At 42.1% G+C, this 22,326-nt stretch overlaps 1 protein-coding gene across 1 annotated transcript; it reads right to left on the bottom strand.

Moving 5' to 3' along the window:
- Positions 1 to 2,650: 2,650 nt before the first annotated feature.
- Positions 2,651 to 22,326, bottom strand: LOC110525222 (kinetochore protein NDC80 homolog). Its single transcript, XM_021605186.3, has 17 exons — positions 22,186 to 22,326; positions 15,667 to 15,762; positions 15,500 to 15,580; positions 12,991 to 13,108; positions 12,649 to 12,821; positions 11,177 to 11,279; positions 8,369 to 8,458; positions 8,193 to 8,286; positions 7,976 to 8,076; positions 6,476 to 6,620; positions 6,021 to 6,226; positions 5,715 to 5,867; positions 5,535 to 5,624; positions 5,342 to 5,434; positions 4,112 to 4,242; positions 3,487 to 3,589; positions 2,651 to 3,349 (listed from the first exon to the last, which is right to left on the bottom strand). The coding sequence occupies exons 2-17, from the start codon at positions 15,753 to 15,755 to the stop codon at positions 3,221 to 3,223; spliced, it is 1,899 nt and encodes a 632-aa protein (XP_021460861.3). The 5' UTR covers positions 15,756 to 15,762; positions 22,186 to 22,326; the 3' UTR covers positions 2,651 to 3,220.

The raw sequence follows: 22,326 nt of genomic DNA, 5'->3' as shown, positions 1-22,326 counted from the left end.
TATCCTACGACTCTGACTTGGTGTGCAGGGATAACACTGAGAACGGCCCATGTTCTGATTCTTATCCTCTCGTCATCCCCTTAAGCCATAGTTTGTACATCTCAATTGTCATTAGAAACCACATTTGTTAAGCAAGTCAGTCAAATCAGCTATGTTTTTAAAAGACAGTAAATGAGTCTGAATGAACTGTTTCGCTGCCAGACAAGGCTCTGCTGATAGCCAGGTGTAGCAGTGGTAAGACGTAATAAAATCCTCACTGTTTACAAAGCGTGTGTGTGGTGAATCTGTAAGATCAGATGCAATAGAGATGACCAGGGAGGTTCTCTTGATAAGTGCATGAATTGGTACATTATTTTCTTTAGGCATGAAGTAGTAAAAGTTGTCACAAATATGAAGAGTAAAGTACACATACCACAAAACTACTTCAGTAGTACTTTAAAGTATTTCTCTTTAAGTACTTTATACCACTGCAGAGATGTAAAGGAAGGTGCACAGGACAATCCTTAATCAAATACGTAACATCAGAAACTCTCAAGCAGAAAGATGGCTATGGAGTTAAAGTGTCACCAAAAATGGATTCTGAATTTACTGCAATTCTAACTACGACCCACTAGAATAACCCCCGCCCCACATTTCAACTCTAACTACAACCCACTAGAATAACCCCCGCCCCACATTTCAATTCTAACTACAACCCACTAGAATAACCCCCGCCCCACATTTCAACTCTAACTACAACCCACTAGAATAACCCCCGCCCCACATTTCAACTCTAACTACAACCCACTAGAATAACCCCCACCCCACATTTCAACTCTAACTACAACCCACTAGAATAACCCCCGCCCCACATTTCAACTCTAACTACAACCCACTAGAATAACCCCCGCCCCACATTTCAATTCTAACTACAACCCACTAGAATAACCCCCGCCCCACATTTCAATTCTAACTACAACCCACTAGAATAACCCCCGCCCCACATTTCAATTCTAACTACAACCCACTAGAATAACCCCCGCCCCACATTTCAATTCTAACTACAACCCACTAGAATAACCCCCGCCCCACATTTCAACTCTAACTACAACCCACTAGAATAACCCCCGCCCAACATTTTTTTAAAATTAATAAATAAATAAAAATAGTCTTTGGCATTTAACTATTTGTTAAGGAGTGCTTTGCTCACAGAATCCATAGTTAAGTGGAGTTGGAGGGCATTGGTCCTTGTTGCTGTAGTTTAATGAAGACTACAGGACTGGGACCAGAAATTGGCTTTGGCATTTCAAACAGAGGACTATACACTGTGTGTGTGTGTGTGTGTGTGTGTGTGTGTGTATATATATATATATATATATATAATATATATATATATATATATATGTGTGTGTTTTTGAGAGTGCTCTGCTCAGAGGCATAGCTAACCGTTGTAATGGGGGCTTAACAGAATTTACTTATCAGTGGCGTGGTCTTCTTGAGATGTCTGCAGACAATGATGAACTTACCACATGCAAAGGTATCAGATAGTGCCTCCCGAGTGGCGCAGTGGTCTAAGGTACTGCAGCGCTAGCTGTGCCACTAGAGAGTCTGGGTTCAAGTCCAGGCTTTGATGCAGCTGGCTGTGACTGGGAGACCAATGGGGCGACACACAATTGGCCCAGCGCCTTCCGAGTTTTTTATTTTACCGTTATTTAACCAGGTAGGCCAGTTGAGAACAAGTTCTCATCTACAACTGCGACATGGCCAAGATAAAGCAAAACAGTGCGACAGAGTTACACATGGGATAAACAAACATACGGTCAATAACACAAAATAAAAATATTTATACAGGCAATAAATAGGCCGTGGTGGTAAAATATTTACAATTTAGAAATTAAACACTGGAGTGATAGATGTGCATAAGATGAATGTGCATTTAGAGATACTGGGGTGCAAAGGAGCAAAAAAAGTAATAATAATGGGGATGAGTTAATTGGGTGTGCTATTTACAGATGGGCTGTGTTCAGGTGCAGTGATCGGTAAGCTGCTCCGACAGCTGATGTTTGAAGTCAGCTGTCAGGGGAGGGTTTGGCCGGCATGGATGTTCTTGTCCCATCACGCACTAGCGACTCCTGGGGCGGCCGGGCACAGTGCACGCTGACACGGTCGCCAGGTGTACGGTGTTTCCTCTGACACATTGGTGCAGCTGGCTTCCGGGTTAAGCGGGCATTGTGTCAAGAAACAGTGTGGCTCGGTTCGGGTTGCGTTTCAAGGGATGCACGGCTCTCGACCTTTGCCTCTCGAGACCGTAAGGGAGTTGCAAGACTAACTAGCAATTGGATACCTTTTAAAAAAATTGTGGTATCAGAGAGCAGGGTTGTATTCATTAGTGCAAACCATAGCAACAACCGTTTGGTTTCATGTGAACACACCACATGTATAGGTCATAGAGACTCAAAATAATAGTCCTGTTCCATTTCATTATGTGGTGCAGCCTAGAGTACGTCTATGACTGAGTATGTGAGTCTAAAAGGAAGAAGTAAATGTAGGTACAAACCAACAGAAACTATTTAGGCCGTAGTTTACATTGCATGGACTAGACACTGTTGTTATGAGTGGGTAACGTGTCTATATCTGAATAAGCATGACTGGCAAAAAACAAACATGGAAATATTGGGGATACATATCTTTATTTAAAGCATCACAAACTGCAGCGAAAAACAAATAACCATAATATAAACTTCACGCAACCAGAAACTGTTGTATTTTACATCTAGCTTTACACTGCCCTCTAGTGGCTGATATGAGAACCACCACAAGACAACATTAAAAATACTTTACAAAGAGGTTTAACACCCATTATCTAACCCAGGGGTACTTGAACAAAGCTAAACTCCTATTGAAACATGTTTCCTACCAGCACCCAATACAGTCTTCCCATCTGGTCTCACAAGTTCCCAATGCTTTAGAGCAGTGACCAGGGAAACTGCAGAAGATGGTGTGGCCCTTTGGAACTGATGTTCTGCTCACCGTGGTCAGTAAAGACGTCACTTAGAAGAGAATAAAAGCTGCACTCATCCCAACAGGCAAAACTGGTTGTCAATGATGTCATTTCAACTAGGTTCTGTTGTCACAACGTCACTAAACCAAGTTTTGCCCGCTGGGATGGTTCCAATGGAATGAATGGAATAACCAAGTAAAGAGTTAGAGCTCATGTCAGCTTTTATAGTAAAGCATGGAACTACATGCTGTTTACTTTAGCGATGAAGCTCTCCATAATGTCCTTCATCTTCTGAATGTCCACCTCGTCCTCCCGGAAAGCTTCCGCGTACACCCTGTCTACTCGCTTGTGTTGATCCTCTAAGAATTTCTGGAAATGATCACAATGTGAATTTCAGGCTCAGAAAGACAGTCCTTGTCAAATCAAGTTGTTATTGTAAAAAGGAATATCAAGGCAAGGAATAAAATAAATATTAGGGGCAGGTTAGGGGCAAGATGGAGACTGACCTCTACAATGGACAGGTGGTTGGCAGCCGTGGTTAACACACTGGCAAGGTTGTTAACCACAGTCCGCCGCTCCTCATTGGTTTCTTGCAGGACAAGATGGTACCTGTGGAGTAGAAAGACAAATACTGTGGTGGTGGGGGTCTATTTTTAGATATGAACAATGAAAACAAACTTCATGTGGTTGTGAAATAATTGTAAAGCCCTAAACATACCGTACGCAAATAAAGTATCATTGTCCGGGTCAGAACGGCTCATAGGGCAGGAGCATATCTCCTGTTTTTGTTGTGTGAGGCAGCTTGATGTACAAGCACACCCCCTGGACAGGACGCTAGTTTAACCCTTGTATCTCTGCACATTGTAAATATGGTATTGGAACTGACCCTGTATATAAACAGTAGCTTATTTACTGTCTCATGTTATTCATGGTTCTATTTCTCGTGTGTTTTTTTCCTACTTTACATTAGTATAATATTTTTACTACTGATATTGATTACTGCCATGTCAGTCAGGAAAGAAAGGCATTTCACTGTAGTTGTGCCCATGACAATAAAACTTGAAACTAAGCTCTGTAGCCCTCACCATTGTGATTTGGTCCAAAATAATTGGTAGAAGGAGCACTACTCACTGTTGCTGTGCAGCTTTCAGCTGCTCCACAGACTCATCATAGCCCAGGGTCACCTTCTTCTCCAGCAGCTTGCGGTGGGTCTCCACAGACTCCATCTCAGCAGACCACTTCTGCTCCTCATGGGCAATGTCCTACACACACACACACACACAGACACACAGACACACAGACACACAGACAGAGAGAGAGGGATGTCATTTTTATAAATGATAAAAAACACAATTTAACCACAGATGTGGAAACAATACATTTAAAATAAATGGCTTCGTCAATAAGTGCATCGATGACGTCGTCCTCACAGTGACCGTACGTACATACCCCAACCAGAAACCATGGATTACAGGCAGCATCCGCACTGAGCTAACGGCTAGAGCTGCTACTTTCAAGGAGTGGGACTCTAACCTGGAAACTTATAAGAAATCCCGCTATGCCCTCCGACGAACCATCAAACAGGCAATACAAGATTGAGTCTTACTACACCGGCTCTGACGCTCGTCGGATGTGGCAGGGCTTGCAAACCATTAGACTACAAAGGGAAGCACAGCCGAGAGCTGCCCAGTGACATGAGCCTACCAGGCGAGCTAAACTACTTCTATGCTCGCTTCGAGGCAAATAACACTGAAACATGCATCAGAGCACCAGCTGTACCAGAAGACTGTGTGATCACACTCTCCGCAGCCGATGTGAGTAAGACCCTTAAAAAACATTCACAAGGCTGCAGGGCCAGACGGATTACCAGGACGTGTACTGCAAGCATGCGCAGACCAACTAGCATGTGTCTTCACTGACATGTTCAACCTCTCCCTGTCCGAGTCTGTAATACCAACATGTTTTAAGCAGACCACCATAGTGCCTGTGCCCAAGAACACAATGGTACACCTGGCTAAATGACTACCGACCCGTAGCACTCTCGTCTTTAGCCATGAAGTGCTTTGAAAGGTTGGTCATGGCTGAAGTCAAAATCAACATCCTAGAAACCCTAAATGATCAAAAACACAATTTAACCACAGATGTAGATACAATACATTTAAATAATTGAGGAGAACAAGAAAAGCTGGTTCCATGATGGTCCTTATAAGACAATGAGCTGTCTAGGAAAACCTTGGATGGACCAATGATTCACTTTGACACCACTTCCTGATCAATAAATGACTGGCCTGTGAAGCAATATTTCAGATGGGTTCCTGTATACAATATTCAAACATTTGTAATATTGAAAATATAACCCACCTGCATGTCTTGTTCGAGCTGCTCGTCGAGCCTACGGATTTGCTCTCTCAGTTGTTTCAAGTCATTCGCTTTATCTGAAATATTGGAATTCACCTCAGAGAGAAAAAAGACCCATGTTTAAGAAAAAAAAAACACCCAAAAAATGGGACAAAACCTTCGGACTTCTAAGAAACACAGTGAAATGTCTCGATACCTGTTCTATGGACTCCTCCAGGCTTAGTTTCATGTCTGTCAGTCGACTACACTCCTCGTCCACATCAGTGATCAGTTTCCTCAGTAGTTGCTGTAGAGAATAAGCCACAGAATTAGGTCCAGAAACAACACACACCTGTTGTAATAAAGCGATTATTCGATGAGAACTAAATCGCCATACTTGAATTTGTGTTCTGCATTGAACCATGGTGGACGGTCCGTATTCTGTGGAGGTCCTGATCTCAAAGTCGTGGCCGCATGCGTTCTCGGCAGACACAGGGATGAGCTTCAGTTTGCGGGCAAGCTTGTGGTACTCGGCCAGCTTCACTTCGGCCTAAATCATTAGCAGAGGTTAAGACTGAGAAGACTGTTCAGCACTGGCTCATAGCTAGCTAGTCATTTAAAAATAAATGACTTATTGAACCTTTATTTACCAGACAGATGAGTATAGAATGCAGTCGTATCAGGCCAGCATCCTATTCCTTACCGTCTCCTTGGCCTTGGCCAGAGCGATCTCCTCGTTCCACATGTGCTGCTCGGCCTGCTCCAGGCTCTTGCTCAGGCTGTTGATGGTCTGCTGCAGCTCCCTCTTCTCCCAGTTGATCCTCTCAATGTCTGCGGGAGTGAACTTCTGGGTGGACAAGATGTGTTGGAGCCGGGACTCCTCCTGTTTTAGGGTCTCCACTTGCAGTCCTACACAGGACAACGTTTCAGGATTTCCAGGAGAGTAGCAATTTAAAAAAAGGTAGATTTTAATGGATTTTCACATTTCGTTTAAACAGGGAATGAGAGGAAGTGGGGACAGATAGAGAGATGTGTCAAAGGGTGGTAGACCACATATGCAGACACTTTAGAAAGAGAAAAGTGTCCAGGAAGGCTGCATCAATACCGCAAGACCAGCTAAACCACGAGAGTAGCAATGTTTGGTCATGGTTTTTTTACCCGATGCTTCCAGCTCCTCGGCCAATCCAGAGGCTTTGTTCTCCAGGTTGGCTTTGAAAGACTCCAGGTTACTGCGATAACTCTGCAGCTTCTGCAGGTCTGTCTGAAGTTTGACTTTCTCTGTTCTTTTGACCATCAATCGGTCCTGCTCCAAAGTGAATCAAATGGTTACAAATAAAGTGAATCAAATGGCTCTGTTCAAACGCAACTGGCACGTTTACAGCTCATCGACTGCTTAAACTAGGTGAGATATGTACAATATTAAATTGCAGAACTTGGAAAAATCTATAGGTACAGTGCATTCGGAAAGTATTCAGACCACTTGACTTTTGCCAAATTTGTTACATTCTAAAATAATTTAATCTATGTTTTTTCACCCTCATTAAATCTACACACAACACCCCGTAAATTTGTATCAATTGTAGCAAATTTTTGCAAAATAAAAAAACGAAATATCACATTTACATAAGTATTCAGACCCTTTACTCAGTACTTTGTTGAAGCACCTTTGGCAGCGACTACAGCCTTGAGACTTCTTGGGTATGACACTACAAGCTTGGCACACCTCTATTTGGTTAGTTTGTCCTATTCTTCTCTGCAGATCATCTCAAGCTCTGTCAGGTTGGATGGGGACCATCACTGCACAGCTATTTTCAGGTCTCTCCAGAGATGTTCTATCGGGTTCAAGTCCGGGCTCTGTCAGGGCAACTCAAGAATATTCAGAGACTTGTTGCCCAAAGCCACTCCTGCGTTGCCTTGGCTGTGTGCTTGTTGTCCTGTTGGAAGGTGAATCTTCGTCTGAGATCCTGAACAGATTTTCAAGAGGAAATCGGTTTCATCAGACCAGAGAATCTTGTTTCTCATGGTGAGAGTCCTTTAGGTGCCTTTTGGCAAACTCCAAGTGGGCTGTCATGTGCCTTTTACTGACAAGTGGCTTCCATCTGGCCACTCTACCATAAAGGCCTGATTGGTGGAGTGCTGCAGAGATGAGTGTTCTTCTGGAAGGTTCACCCATCTCCACAGAGGAACTCTGGACCAAGGCCCTTCTCCCCCGATCGCTCATTTTGGCAGGGCAGCAAGCTCTAGGAAGAGTCTGTGTCTTCCATTTAATAATTATGGAGGCCACTGTGAACTTGGGAACCTGCAATGCTGCAGACATTTTTTGGTATGCTTCTCCAGATCTGTGCCTCGACACAATTCTGTCTCGGAGCTCTACGGACAATTCCTTCGACCTCATGGCTTGATTTTTGATCTGTCAACTGTGGGACCTTATATAGACAGATGTATGCCTTTCCAAATCATGTCCAATCAATTGAATTTACGACAACTTGGAGTCCAAGTTAACACATAAAAATGTTTATCTTTGTCATTATGGGGTATTGTGTGTAAGTTGATGAGGGAAAATATTTTATACATTTGATTATTAGGCTGTAACGTAACAAAATGTGGAATATTTTCTGAATGCACTGTATATACAGACCGTAGATTAAAAGGACGAACCGTTTGACTTTCTTTCTCCAGTCGTTCAACCTCACCACTCAGAATCCTGTACTTCTCCTCCATGGATGCGAGAAGCCCTTCGTCAACGTTGTAAAGTCTCTCTGTAAATATAAGTTGGCGTTTTATGCGCTTGTTGCTGGTTATTTTTCACATGTTCATTTGGAAGGAAAAGGCACAACTCACAATTAGAAACAATGACTTTGTCATCACTGCTTACTTAGTTTAGCAAGATAATCTGCATCCTCTTCATCAAATGTATCCGCTCCTTGCATGAACTTGTTGTAGGTTTCAGCGGTGTATTCCATAAAGAGCTAGAAACGGAAGGGATCGTGCAGGGTCAAATAGAGACCTAACATCCTAAATGGTTTTGTTGTGATTAAGTTGTTTCTGTACCTTGTTGAACTCAACCCCGTCCTCAATCTCCGTGCTTCCGTCAGAGAAATCAGCAAAGAGCAGGTCCTGATCACTCATGCAGCAAAAGACCTGCAAAACAACCAGAACAAATTCAAGGAAACATACAGTATTATACAGAGCCACGACTGCATGGAACTCCCATCTTACATGGAGCAAGTGAACAACAAACCTGGTTTCAAAAATAAAGTAACCGTTCACTGCACAGGGCCTCTGCCCCATGTGACCTAACTTTGTTGTTCATGTATTGACAAGTGTAACTAATAGATGCACACACAATCCATGTTAATCATTTTAAATATGTAAATTGTAAAGGATTTCGTTATGTCGAAGCCCAGTAAGACTAGTGGTCGCCATTGGCGTCGGCTAATGGGGATCCTGATAAAAAAAAAAATATTATAAACATCTCTCATTATTCAAACCTTCATTTAGACAGTTAATGTTATTAATGAGTTTAGAGCAGTGGTTCTTAACCTTGTTGGAGGTACTGAACCCCACCAGTTTCATATGCGCATTCACCGAACCCTTCTTAATTGAAAAAAAAAAAATTCAAAACATAGGTATATATTTGACTGGTGCACAAAATGAACCGTGCATCAACATCACTGTGTTCAAAGAACAAAATCATCAAAACATTTTCACACAGATTATCATTTTCACACAAAAACAAAAACATAATAATGAATATTTACTGCAAATCAGTGTGACTTCTGCTGTTGCCTTTCAGAGACCAGTTCAGAAATGCGCGGCTTCACCTTGGCAAGTGCCACTCTCATGTCATTTTCGCAACAAAGTCTGTTCCTTTTCTTCGTTTTTATGTCCAGCATCCTCGAAAAGGATTGCTCGCAAAGATATGTTGTAACAAACGGTATGAAAATCTCCAGAGCTTTCTTAGCAATAACAGGGTACGTTACCATTTGTTGACACCAAACCGTTGAAAGCGTTGTTGTTCTGAAGAGTTGCTGTTGAACCTGGCTCTGCTGAATTTCAATGATTTCATCGAGGTATTCATCATTGACATCTGTTGTCTCAACACTAAACGTGAACGGCTGTCTCACCCATGCTGGATATGACTCTCTTGTAGGGAAGTATCCGTCGAGAGAATTTGCAAGCTCATCTAAGTGCGTGGCAATTGCTTGCTTCAGTTCAGCGGGTACAGAAATGTCTCCGATTCCAGATACATCTTCGATCTTACTTACACAGTCGTCCAGCAGGGGAAAGTTTGCGAAGTTATCGTTCTCTGTTCGTCGTTTCCATAACGGTAGCTTTTTTTGAAAAGCCTTCAGGTTTTCCTCCGCTTCAATGATGTTGACTCCACCGCCCTGCATCTTTTGATTGAGATGATTGAGAGCTGCGAAGATATCGGCCATGTACGCTAAAATGAGAATGAACTCAGAATTTTTGAAGCAATCTGCATGACAATGTTGGTGCTCTTGCAAAAACAGGGCTAATTCCACACGCACGGCAAAAACACGATTCAGCACCTGTCCCCGGGATAACCACCTAACGTTAGAATGGTACAGAAGTACCTCGAATTCAGAGCCCATTTCTTTACACAGCTCACTGAAGATGCGATGCCGCAGAGCACTAGTTCGCACATAGTTCACGCATTCCACTACAATTTTTAATACTTCTGTCAGTTTTGGAGGCAAGGTTTTTGTTGCCAACGCATGCCTGTGCAGAATACAATGCGTAACAATGATGTGTGGTGCATCGGCTTTCACTAGCGCACCAAAACCAGACTTTCTTCCCAGCATGACTGGAGCTCCGTCCGAACAAACTGCAGAAACCATATCCCACGAAAGGTTGTTGTCTTTGAAGAAGTCATCCACAAGTTTCTTCACATCGGCTGCCTTAGTTGTTGTTGTAAGAGGCTTACAAAATAAAAATTCTTCCTTTATCACGTCGTCTTTCACATAGCGCACGAGTACAGCAAGCTGGCTTAGATTGGAAACGTCTGTGGTCTCGTCGAGTTGAAGGCTGAATTTTGCCGGGCTTGAAATCAGATCTGCAACTACTTGAGCCAAGATGTCTTTGCTCATGTCCTCTATTCTGTCGCTGATGGTGTCATTTGAAAGAGGAATTTGGGATAACTTAACTTCGGCCTCTTTTCCCAGCATGATATTCGCCATCTTCAACGCAGCTGGTTTTATGAGTGTTTCACCAATGGTGTGTGGTTTGCCCTGCTTTACTATCAGGTAAGCAACTTCGTACGATGCTGTGAGGATCGGTTTGTTGATGGGTACAAAGCCGAGAACAGGCAGAGTAGCCTTTTCATCGAATCTGGCTCTCTTCACCTTGAATTCAGCGAGCGTTGTGTTCTTGTATTTTCCATCTCCATGCAGCTTAAGGAAGTGTTCTCTTAGTTTTGCCGGTGCTAGACTAGAATTGCTCAACTTGGCATTGCATATCATGCAGTTAGGACACTGACTCCCATCACGTTCGGTTATACATGTAAATCCATATTGTACATATTCGTCCGACCACTTTCTTTTTTTGCTCGACATAGTAAGTATGAAGGGATTCAAATATTAAGAAAGAAATCACAAGTCGACTACTGAGCGCACCAAATTCCCTGCAGCACAGATAGGCCAAGCGATGTAGCGTGATCACCTGCAGCCAATGATGGCCAAGCGGAGCGTGTCATCACGAATCATATTAATCGAATGTGTGTCTTGACCTCCGCCGAACCCCTGAGACTGACTCACCGAACCCCTGGGGTTCGATCGAACCCAGGTTAAGAACCACTGGTTTAGAGATTAGGTAGTATTCTGCTGTACTAATACCCACCTTCACAGTATCGATGAGCCAGACAACAGCCCCCAAGACCTGTGGCCATGTATGTGGTGCCCCCACAGAGTACATGGAACTTTTGGAGAGAACAAATGGATACCTGCCATCAGAAATATACAGTCAGTATCATAGAATGAGGAATGGGCTAGCGTACAAAAACCAGATGCAAACAGCAAATGATCACATCTGAGTCCCAAATAGCACCATATTCTCTATATAGGGAAGAATATATGGGACACAGACCATTTTTAACATGTACGGCAGAATGAGCTCATTTAAAAAATGTTTTAATGTAACCTTTATTTATCTAGGCAAGTCAGTTAACTTCTTGGTGACAGGGGGCAGTATTTTCATGTCCGGATGAAATGCATGCCCAAATTCAACTGCCTGCTACTCATCCCCAGAAGATAATATATGCATATTATTAGTAGATTTAGATAGAAAAAACTCTGTTTGAATCATGTCTGTGAGTATAACAGAACTTATTTAGCAGGCGAAACCCTGAGGACAAACTATTCAGATTTTTTTTTTTTTTTTTGAGGTCACTCTTTTCAAATTAGTTTTTCATTTGGAATCCAGATTTCTAAGGGATCTTCTTGCAGTTCTTACCGCTTCCACTGGATGTCACCAGTCTTTAAAATTTGGTTGAGGTTTTTCCTTTGTGGAATGAAGAAGTAGCCCTGTTCAAAATGAGGGTCACTTCAAGTGTACTGTTAAAATAAGGCGCGTGACCAGAAAGCTAGCTACAGTTTGTTATTTCCTCCTGTATTGAACACAGATCATCCCGTCTTCAATTTTATCGATTATTTACGTAAAAAAATACCTAAAGTTGTATTACAAAAGTAGTTTGAAATGTTTTGGCAAAGTATACAGGTAACTTTTGAGATATTTTGTAGTCACGTTGTGCAAGTTGGAACCTGTATTTTTCTGGATTAAACGCGCCAAATAAATGGACATTTTTGATATATATCGACGGAATTAATCGAACAAAAGGACCATTTGTGATGTTTATGGAACATATTGGAGTGCCAACAAAAGAAGCTCGTCAAAGGTAAGGCATGATTTATATTTTTATTTCTGCGTTTTGTCGCGCCTGCGGGGTTGAAATATGCTTTTCTCTCTTTGTTTACGGAGGTGCTACCCTCAGATAATAGCATCGTTTGCTTTTGCCGAAAAGCCTTTTTGAAATCTGACACGTTGGCTGGATTCACAAGTGTAGCTTTCATTTGGTATCTTACGTGTGTGATTTCATGAAAGTTAGATTTTTATAGTAATTTATTTGAATTTGGCGCTCTGCATTTTCACTGGCTTTTGGCCAGGTGGGACGCTACCGTCCAACATATCCCAGAGAGGTTGTAAATAATAATTTGTTCAGGGGCAGAACGACAGATATTTATTTATCTGGTCAGCTCGGGGATTCGATGCAGCAACCTTTCGATTACTGGCCCAACACTCTAACCACTATTTACCCCAAGTCTTTGAGAATCCTGGGGACCTCTTCCTCCACTTTGGAGGTGGGCATCTGGAAGGTGGGGTCCAGGAGGCAGTAGATGAACTCAAAGATCTTTAGGAACTCCTTGGTGGAGGGCGACTGGAGAGACTTGACTGACATTGAACCCGGAAAGCCCTTCTCTGACAGAAACTAGAGGAGAACGAGGGAAATGATGTGTCTTTGTGAAAGAGTGCTGATCTAGGACCAGAACCCCCCAGGTCATAGAATCTTATTCATGAGGATATAAAAGTGACAACTGATCCTAGAGCAGCACTCCTACTCTGAGATACTTTAATGTGCGTATATTAGGAATCCTTACCTCACACAACTGTCTGATGCACTGCTGAACATAGGCCTTATCGTGTAAGGGCCGGGGATCCTTCATCTTCTCTGTACCACCAAAGGCGCTGTTGCGAGCCATGCCAGTCCCACTGGTCCTGAAAAGAGTTCATCAGCTTTTTAGCATTCATGGTACCACATAAGCCTGGTTCACATTGAAGTGACTCAAATCCAATTTTTTTGCATATCCGATTCAAATATATGTTATTTTTCCTGCAAGTCTGAACAGTCAAACAGCACATGGTAGCAGACATTTCAAGTCACAAATCTGATTCCTGACCATGATGTGTCTGAATGGTCAAATCTGATTCCTGACCATGATGTATCTGAATGGTCAAATCTGATTGATTTGCCCTCATGGTTTTACAACTGTTGTTTGGCATATCTTGTTATTTGCTATTTAGTCTGTTGACAGTTTTGACAAGAACATGTGGTAGATAACTAGCTTTTTAATTGTTTACTAACAAATGAGTGAATGTGCTATAGAGCTAATCATCTACCTAACTAGTTAGTTGAGTTATGTGGCTAGCCAAAAAGGACTTGTTCTGAAAGATGGATCACCTTGTCCTTTGAGGCTTTAAAAAAGGTGTTCTGACACTATGATTTTGAACATTCAAAGCAACTGTGAAACAACCCCGGCAGGATTTCTTTTCACCGTAGATTTTGCTACATAACTGTGGGATCAATATCACGCCAAATACAAATCACCATTCCACAAACAAACACCGTTTGATTTGTAAATATATACATTGCATTAGATTTTTATAACTGCAGATATGCAGGTCATTTCCAAGGGCCTTCAGTAAAACGCCATAACGACAAAAAGTTATCACGCGTAGAAAGCGATGTTGTTGAAAAAAAGTCGATCCCATTGATGCTGCTGACACAGATCACTGGTTGATGCGGGAAAAGGAGCCCACGAAGGGGGTGAGTGTAACCGGTGTGAAATGGCTAGCTAGTTAGAGGTACGCGCTAATAGCGTGTTAATCCGTGACGTCACTCGCTCTGAGACCTTGAAGTAGTTGTTTCACTTAATCTGCAAAGGACCGCGATTTTATTGGAGCGAGAGGTAACGATGCTAAGAGGGTGACTGTTGTCGATGTGTGCAAGGGGTCCCTTGTTCAAACCCAGATTGGGGCGGCAGGGTAGCCTAGTGGTTAGAGCGTTGGACTAGTAACCGGAAGGTTGCGAGTTCAAACCCCCGAGCTGACAAGGTACAAATCTGTCGTTCTGACCCTGAACAGGCAGTTAACCCACTGTTCCCAGGCCGTCATTGAAAATAAGAATTTGTTCTTAACTGACTTGCCTGGTTAAATAAAGGTAAAATAAAAAAAAAATAATAAAAAGGGGAAGGAAGCACTATCTGTTATAAAGTCTGATCCCATATCCTCCCCTCTACCTTTCGCATGCCTCTACTGGAGAACTGGTTGGAGGCCTCAGGAACACTTATGTCTCCTTGATGCTCATCGTCTGTGCAGCATGAGACAGCGGATCAATTATAATCATTTACAATAGATGACATATCCTTCACATTTAGTGGTGCTATCACACTGGCCTGCTAATTCAACTATATGGGTGATAAACGGGTGTCCACAGCAATAGTTCTGCAAATAGAGTAATCTAGGGCTTCGATTATTTACGTTGGACAGACTATGGGTAACAGACTATGGGTAACAGACTATGGGTAACAGACTATAATTTCTGCATCCTTGAAAGGCTGACATCAAATATGCCAAACGAGAGGCTGCCAACGATGTATAGAAATCGCTTTCTATGGGTACAACCCCTTTTCTATGAATACAAATCACTTTCTATGGGTACAACCCATTTTCTATGAATACAAATCACTTTCTACGTGAGAACTTATTTTTCTTATGCCATATCTGTCATGTTTGCGCATATCTCTCCTATGTGCAAATCTTTATGGCAGTCATTTTTATTAAGGCCCTTGGAAATTACCTACATATCTACAGTCATAAAATAATTCCAACGCAATATATCGATTTACAAATACAAATCAAAAGGCGTTTGTGGATAGTGATTTACATTTGGCATGATATTGATTCCATACATAACTTCTAAGTGATAGGAAGCACAAGCGCCACCACCAATCAGCTTACACCACTGTGCACAACCACCGTTACTATGACAACTAGCATAGCCATGTCAGCAAATGAAGGCTGTCAGAACACACAAATCCAATTTGTTCACTTTTAACTTGCTTTTTGGACAGTCACTATTCCAAAACAGAATTGATAAACAAAACTGATTGGAGCAGTAAGGCCTGCAGGGTGAACATGTCCAGAGCTACAATAAAAACCTGTACTGTCTGAGGGACTCGAGGACTGGAGTTGGGAACCACTGAACTTGGCAGTGAGAAATGGCTCCCAACCATATGGATTCACTAACAGGAATAGTCTTTGTCTCGCATGGTGACAGTGATAGAGAACTACGTGTATCATGGTATTTTAGTCAGTGTAGGGACTTACCGACTACCAAAAAAGCTGGTTCTTCTCTCGGATGTGACAGACTGGGGTTTAGGAATGTTCAACTTTCCGAAGGATTGTTTGCTGTGAACAAATATTGATATGCTCACTGTATTAGCAAATACATATCCCATAAAGCAACTTCCATTGACGTTTGTTTGAACACTAACCTCTGCGGTGTTGCATAAACCATGCTCATTCTGTTGCTTTCAACTCTTTGAGGGAGCTCAGAGAGCCTACTGCTGGATGCTCGGTTCATCCTGGACCTGGTGAAAGAATGAAGAAAAGACATAGGCAGAAAAATACATGTAGGCTATACATGGATAGCCAGAACAGTTAATGTAGGATAAATAGGATAGCAAATGTTTCCCAAACCAGTCAACTAACTGCAAATGCCTTCATATGAACAATGAAAGATGGGTACACTAGCCGGAACTGAGATGGGTCACCCACTTACTAGGGTGACATAGTTCCAGATTGTGCGGGACAGTCAGGCATTTTGTCCCTTTGTCCCGCAAGCAAAAATGTCCTATTCAAATCCTGAAAGAAAATGATCTCTACAATAAATGCTAATAAATATTTATTTTTTTTATACGATTTTTTTTTATCATGGAAAGGAAAATACCTGTGTATTTGTGGAGAAATCACCCTGATTAACTCTTTAGTCATATCCCAGTTTACCTTTCTACTTATGGCCTTGCCTACACCTAGCAATGTGTTTTTTTTAAATTATATTTGATTTGGAATGGCAAGCCAAACAAAATTAACTGGGCCTATTTATTATAAGGAATATGAATTCAGAAGACAGACATTAAATATTAAAGCACGAGACCTCTCACTAAAGGTTTCAGTCATACAAAAGTCACACTTAAATCCAAACTGGTTCTCCCCCTTTATTCAGATTACAACTTCTCACTTTGTTATTTGAAAATGAAATAATCCCCAGAATAGTCACTATTTTTAAAACAAGCCATAGAAAGTTGGTTGCAACAAATTGTTAAACTCAAATATACTCATTGATAAATGTAACATTTTGGGTGGGGGGGGGGGGGGGGGGGGGGGTGATTAAACAGCATAATCTTTTTAAATTACATCATAAATAGGACTGGTGGAGTTGTCACACAGGCAGCTAACAAAAATATGGAAATGTCTCCTATACCCCAAGTTACAACCAGCATTAATGTAAAAATGAAGGGGGAAAGGAACTTGTTTGTTAGTCCTCCACGAAAGACACAAACTGGTTAAAAGAAAATTATGAATAAAACTAGTATAGCAAATTTCATTTAAAGACCAAAAAAAAAAAAGGTACAGCTGTGCCATAATTGCAAAATAGTTGGGAAGACATAGATGTACCAATTCCATGCCACATGGTTTATGAACTGATACAAAAACACCAGATTCAAAACTTTAGGTTTTCAATTTAAATTATACAAAAGTCCTGCAACCAATAGAATGTTCAATATTAGGAATACAACCATCCCAGCAGATTTTGCTGCGAAAAGACAGAATATTCAAATCATTTGTTTTGGTACTGTCCATATGCATCTTGTTTTTGGTCACAGATTCAGGCATGGCTGATGAATAGCAACATTTAAGTGGAGCCAACTCTGCTGGGTGATTTGAAAAGTCAGTCAAAAATCAATAATACACTGTTAGCAAAATTGTTTATTTAATTTACAATCTGTAAAACACTGAGAATAGAAAGGTTCAGAACTTCTGTGAAACATCACAGCAGTTTAAAAATATAAGGCACAAATAAATTGGAATGGTATTCAGAGAACGATGGGAAGGGTTGAGGGAAGCTGAAGGTGGGACTAAAAATAACTCAATGTAAAACACACCGTGTCTGTAAAATGTATATAGCATGTTTCAGGGCTGACTCATTCCGATCGGTTGTTGGTGGACCAAGATGTTTTATTTTTAAATCGAGCAGTGGCAAATATATGCACTACCTGGCTTGCGTGCAACTGTAGGTCTATAAAAAATGTGCCCATTTGGGGATCTGATAGTATTTATGATTGTCGTAACTCACCATCTCTGTGGAGCTTCTCAAAGTCATTTTTACTTCACCTCAAAAAGAAAGTAAAATAAGTATGTTTTTACATCCACTGAGAATGACAATAGGTCCTCAACGTGGCCTATTGGAAAAATCTTTCCAGCGCTCTCCCTTTCGATAACCACTCAACATAAAAAAAGGGGGGGGGGGGGGGGGGTCATGCTCTGATCTGGTAGAAATGTCAAAAAAGGCCTGCAGGATTACTTACCCCTTGAGCAAATAGCCTAAAGCTGTGCGTCTGTCTGGAGAGCACCGACTCTGGAACAGTTTAAACACCAGCTTCAGGCTGGACCCAAGTTAATAGTTGATACAATGTCTCAAGTTTATTGCAGACAGGCCATTCAAAACTAGGTTGTCGTGCCCTCTTGACGACCGTCTTGGTGTGGTTGGACCATGATAGTTTGTTGGTGATGTGGACACCAAGGAGCTTGAAGTTCTCAACCTGCTCCACTACAGCCCAGTCGACGTTAACAGGGGCCTGATCGGTCCACCGTCTCCTGTAGTTCACGATCAGCTCCTTTGTCTTGCTCACATTGAGGGAGAGATTGTTGTCCTTGTGCCACACTGCCAGGTCCCTGACCTCTTCCCTATAGGCTGTCTCATCGTTGTTGGTGATCAGACACACTTGTGTCGTCAGCAAAATGAATGAGGGTTTTGGAGTCGTATTTGGCCACGCAGTCGTGGGTGAACAGGGATTACAGGAGGGGACTGATCTCCAGTGTTGAGCATCAGCATAGCAGACGTGTTGTTGCCTACCCTTACCACCTGAGGGCGGCCCGTCAGGAAGTCAAGGATCCAGTTGCAGAGGGAGGTGTTTAATCCCAGGGTCCTTAGCTTAGTGATGAGCTTTGAGGGCACTATGGTGTTGAACGCTGAGCTGTAGTCAATGAAAAACATTCTCACATAGGTGTTCCTTTTGTCCAGGAGGGAAAGGGCAGTATGGAGCACGATTGAGGTTGCATCTGTGGCTCTGTTGGGGCGGTATGCAAATTGGAGTGGGTCTGGGAGAATGCTGTTGATGTTTTTTTAATTTAACTAGGCAAGTCCATTAAGAACAAATACTTATTTACAATGACGGCCTACACCGGCAAAACCCGGATGACGCTGGGCCAATTGTGTGCCGCCGTATGGGACTCCCAATCACGGCCGGTTGTGATACAGCCTGGATTCGAACCAGGGTGTCTATAGTGACGCCTCTAGCACTGAGAAGCAGTGCCTTAGACCGGTGCGCTACTCAGGAGAACCCGAGTGAGCAATGACCAGCCTTTAAAGCTTCATGGCTACCGACATGAGTGCTACGGGGCGGTAATCATTTAGCTAGGCTACCTTCGCTTCTTTTGGCACATGCACTATGGCGGTCTGCTTGAAACATGTAGGTATTACAGAGACTCAGTCAGGGTGAGGATGAAAATGTCAGTGAAGACACTTGACAGTTGGTGTGCCATGCTTTGAGTACACGTACTGGTAATCCATCAGGCCCCATCAGGCTTTGTGAACGTTGACCTGTTAAAAAGATCTTTGTCACGTCGGCTACCGAGAGCGTTATCACACAGTCTTCCCGAACAGCTGGTGCTCTCGTGCATGCGTCAGTGTTGCTTGCCACGAAGTGAGCATAAAAAAGGCATTTAGCTCGTCTGGTGGGCTCACGTCAACTGGGCAACTCGTAGCTGGGTTTGTTTTTGTAGTCCATAATAGTTTTCAAACCCTGCCACATCCAGCAAGTGTCAGAGCCGATGTAGTAGGATTCAATCTTAATCCTGTATTGACACTATGCTCGTTTGATGGTTCGACGATGTCGTCGATGCACTTATTGATGAAGCTGATGACTGAGGTGGTATACTCCTCAATGCCATTGGATGAATCCCAGAACATATTCCAGTCTGTGCTAGCAAAACAGTGCTGTAGCGTAGCATCAGCGTCATCTGACCACTTCCGTGTTGAGCAAGTCACTGGTGCTTCCTGCTTTAGTTTTTACTTGTAAGCAGGAATCAGGATAGAATTATGGCTAGATTTGCCAAATGGAGGGTGGGGGAAGAGCTTTGTATGCATCTCTGTGTGGAGTAAAGGTGGTCTAGAGTTTTTTCCCCCTCTGGTTGCACATGTGACATGTTGGTAGAAACGAGGTAGAACTGATTTAAGTCTGCCTGCATTAAAGTCCCCGGCCACTAGGAGCGCCGCTTCTGGGTGAGCATTTTCTTGTTTGCTTATGACCTTATACAGCTGGTTGAGTGCAGTATTAGTACCAGCATTGGTTTATGGTGGTAAATAGACGGCTAAGAATAATATAGATGAGAACTCTCTTGGTAGATAGAATACCTCAGGCGAGCAATACCACAATACTTTTTTAAATATTAGACATAGCGCACGAGCTCTCCGGCGCCAAAACAGTCATTCAACAAATCCATGTCAGCAAAATGTCTTAGATGATCTAATCTAGCAGCCAGCTAATTTACCAAACTGGTAGTAAGCGTGGTCCAATTACCAACCCTGGTGGGGTCCATTGATCATCAATTATCAGAAACTGCAAACATTTGCCTCCGCCCCATGGCGGAGTGTAGAATTGAAGGAGATTAACATTAGAACTCTTCACTGTCACAATGGGGGCTGCTAAAAATGTTTTACTCGCAATGTGGGTACATAGACCCACAAGCCAATAATGCCACTCATGAGTTTCTTTTTTTTTGTGGCCCCCCCCCATCAGTTGCCCATCCCTGGTTTAGATCAAAGCTGAATCAATGTCTTGGAAGATCACAATGTTTAATTAGTATTCCAAATAACATATCTCATAAGAATTTGTGTTTTGGGGGTTTAGGACACTAGCTGAAGAGTGCTTTGATTTACATCCCTGTTAGTGAGCATTTCTCCTTTGCCAAGATAATCCATCCACCTGACAGGTGTGGCATATCAAGAAGCGGATTAAACAGCATGATCATTACACCGGTGAACCTTGTGCTGGGGACAATAAAAGGCCACTAAAAATGTGGTTGTCACAACACAATGCCACAGATGTTTTTAGTTTTTGATGGAGCGTGCCCAGTGGGTGGAACTGGCACCCAAGTTGATGGGCCTATGCCCTCCCAGACCCACCCAAGGATGCTCCCCTGCCCAGTCATGTGAAAGCCATAGATTAGGGCCTAATGAATTTATTTAAATTGACTGATATAACCAAAAAAGTGTTAACCACACATGCAAAGATCATCCGTTCACCTACTCTGCGTCTCACAAAGACAAGGCGGTTGTATCCAAAAATCTCCCATTTTGACAAATCAGACGAAAGGACAAATTTCCACCTGTCTAATGTCCATTGCTTGTATTTTTTGGCCCAAGCAAGTGTCTTATTATTGGTGTCCCTTAGTAGTGGTTTCTCTGCAGCAATTCGACCATGAAGGCCTGATTTACACAGGCTCCTCTGAGCAGTTGATGTTGATAAGTGTCTTACTGGAACTCTATGAAGCATTTATTTGAGCTGAAATTTCTGAGGCTGGAAACTAATGAACTTGTCCTCTGCAGCAGAGGTAACTCTGGGTCTTCCATTCCTGTGCCGGTCCTCATGAGAGCCAGTGTCATGATAGCGCTTGATAGCGCTTTTGCAACTGCACTTGAAGAAACTTTAAAAGTTCTCAAAATGTTCCTGATTGACTGACCTTCATTTCTTAAAGTAATGGACTGTTGTTTCTCTTTGCTTATTTGAGCGGTTCTTGCCATAATATGGACTTGGTCTTATACAGAAAATTACCCTACTTGGTAAATCACCCCTATCTTGTCACAACACAACTGATTGGCTAAAACGCATTAAGGAGCAAAGAAATTCCACAAATTAACTTAAAAAGACACCTGTTAATTGAAATGCATCCTAGGTGATTACCTCATAAAGCTGATTGAGAGAACGCCAAGAGTGTGCAAAGCTGTCAAGGCAAAGGGTGGGTACTTCGAAGAAGAGTCAATGTGTTATTTCATAGTTGATGTCTTCACTATTATTCTATAATGTCAAAAATAGTAAAAATAAAGAAAAACCCTTGAATGAGTAGGTGTGTCCAAACCTGACTGGTACTATATATCCTGATGCATAAACCACGTTAACATATCTACCTCCAACGAGCCAGTATCCATCCCTAAAATTGTAAACAGTGTAGATATAGTTTTATTTCTGTTATTTTTTGTATTACATTGCTATCAATGACTGCATTGTTGGTTTACAAGAAAAGCATTTCACTGTACTTGTGACATTAAAACTTGAAACTACACGGTCCTGTAAAATCCTCCTGTTGTCTCGCATTTGGGTATTTTAAATGTGGTCACCCTACCACTAACCTTCTCAAAAACGCAAAGCGACATCAGTGGGGCAAATGTACACCTTAAGGACACTTTCACATGCAAATACTTTCTACTTTATTTATTGTGATAACGTTGGCTAGTTATATTGTTTAACGAATAACATTCCACTGGGGCACCATACAATTAAAAACTACTGTTAGACTTGAAAATCATAGGCTAAATTACAACTAATTTAGCCAACTAACTAAAGTTAATTTACTTAGTCTCTTAGAATTTGCCTGGGGTATTACAATTAAATATTTCTAGCTATAAATTAAATGCAACAACCCATTGAAACGTCTTTCAAACAAATACGTACCTTTCCACTTTCGATAATTTTGAAAAAAATCAGTTTAGCAACTTCGTTTGCTACATAAATAACTAAAGAGTAAAAAAATAAAAATCCGCCCGCTGATTTAAACAAAACGGACGGTCTTCTTCTTCGGAAGGGTTTATCGGC

This window comes from Oncorhynchus mykiss, chromosome 6, assembly GCF_057628025.1.
Source record: "Oncorhynchus mykiss isolate SJ-2025 chromosome 6, ASM5762802v1, whole genome shotgun sequence".
NCBI classification, from domain to species: domain Eukaryota; kingdom Metazoa; phylum Chordata; class Actinopteri; order Salmoniformes; family Salmonidae; genus Oncorhynchus; species Oncorhynchus mykiss.
Note: the sequence above shows the minus strand (reverse complement) of the source record. Positions and strands in the feature narration are given on the sequence as shown.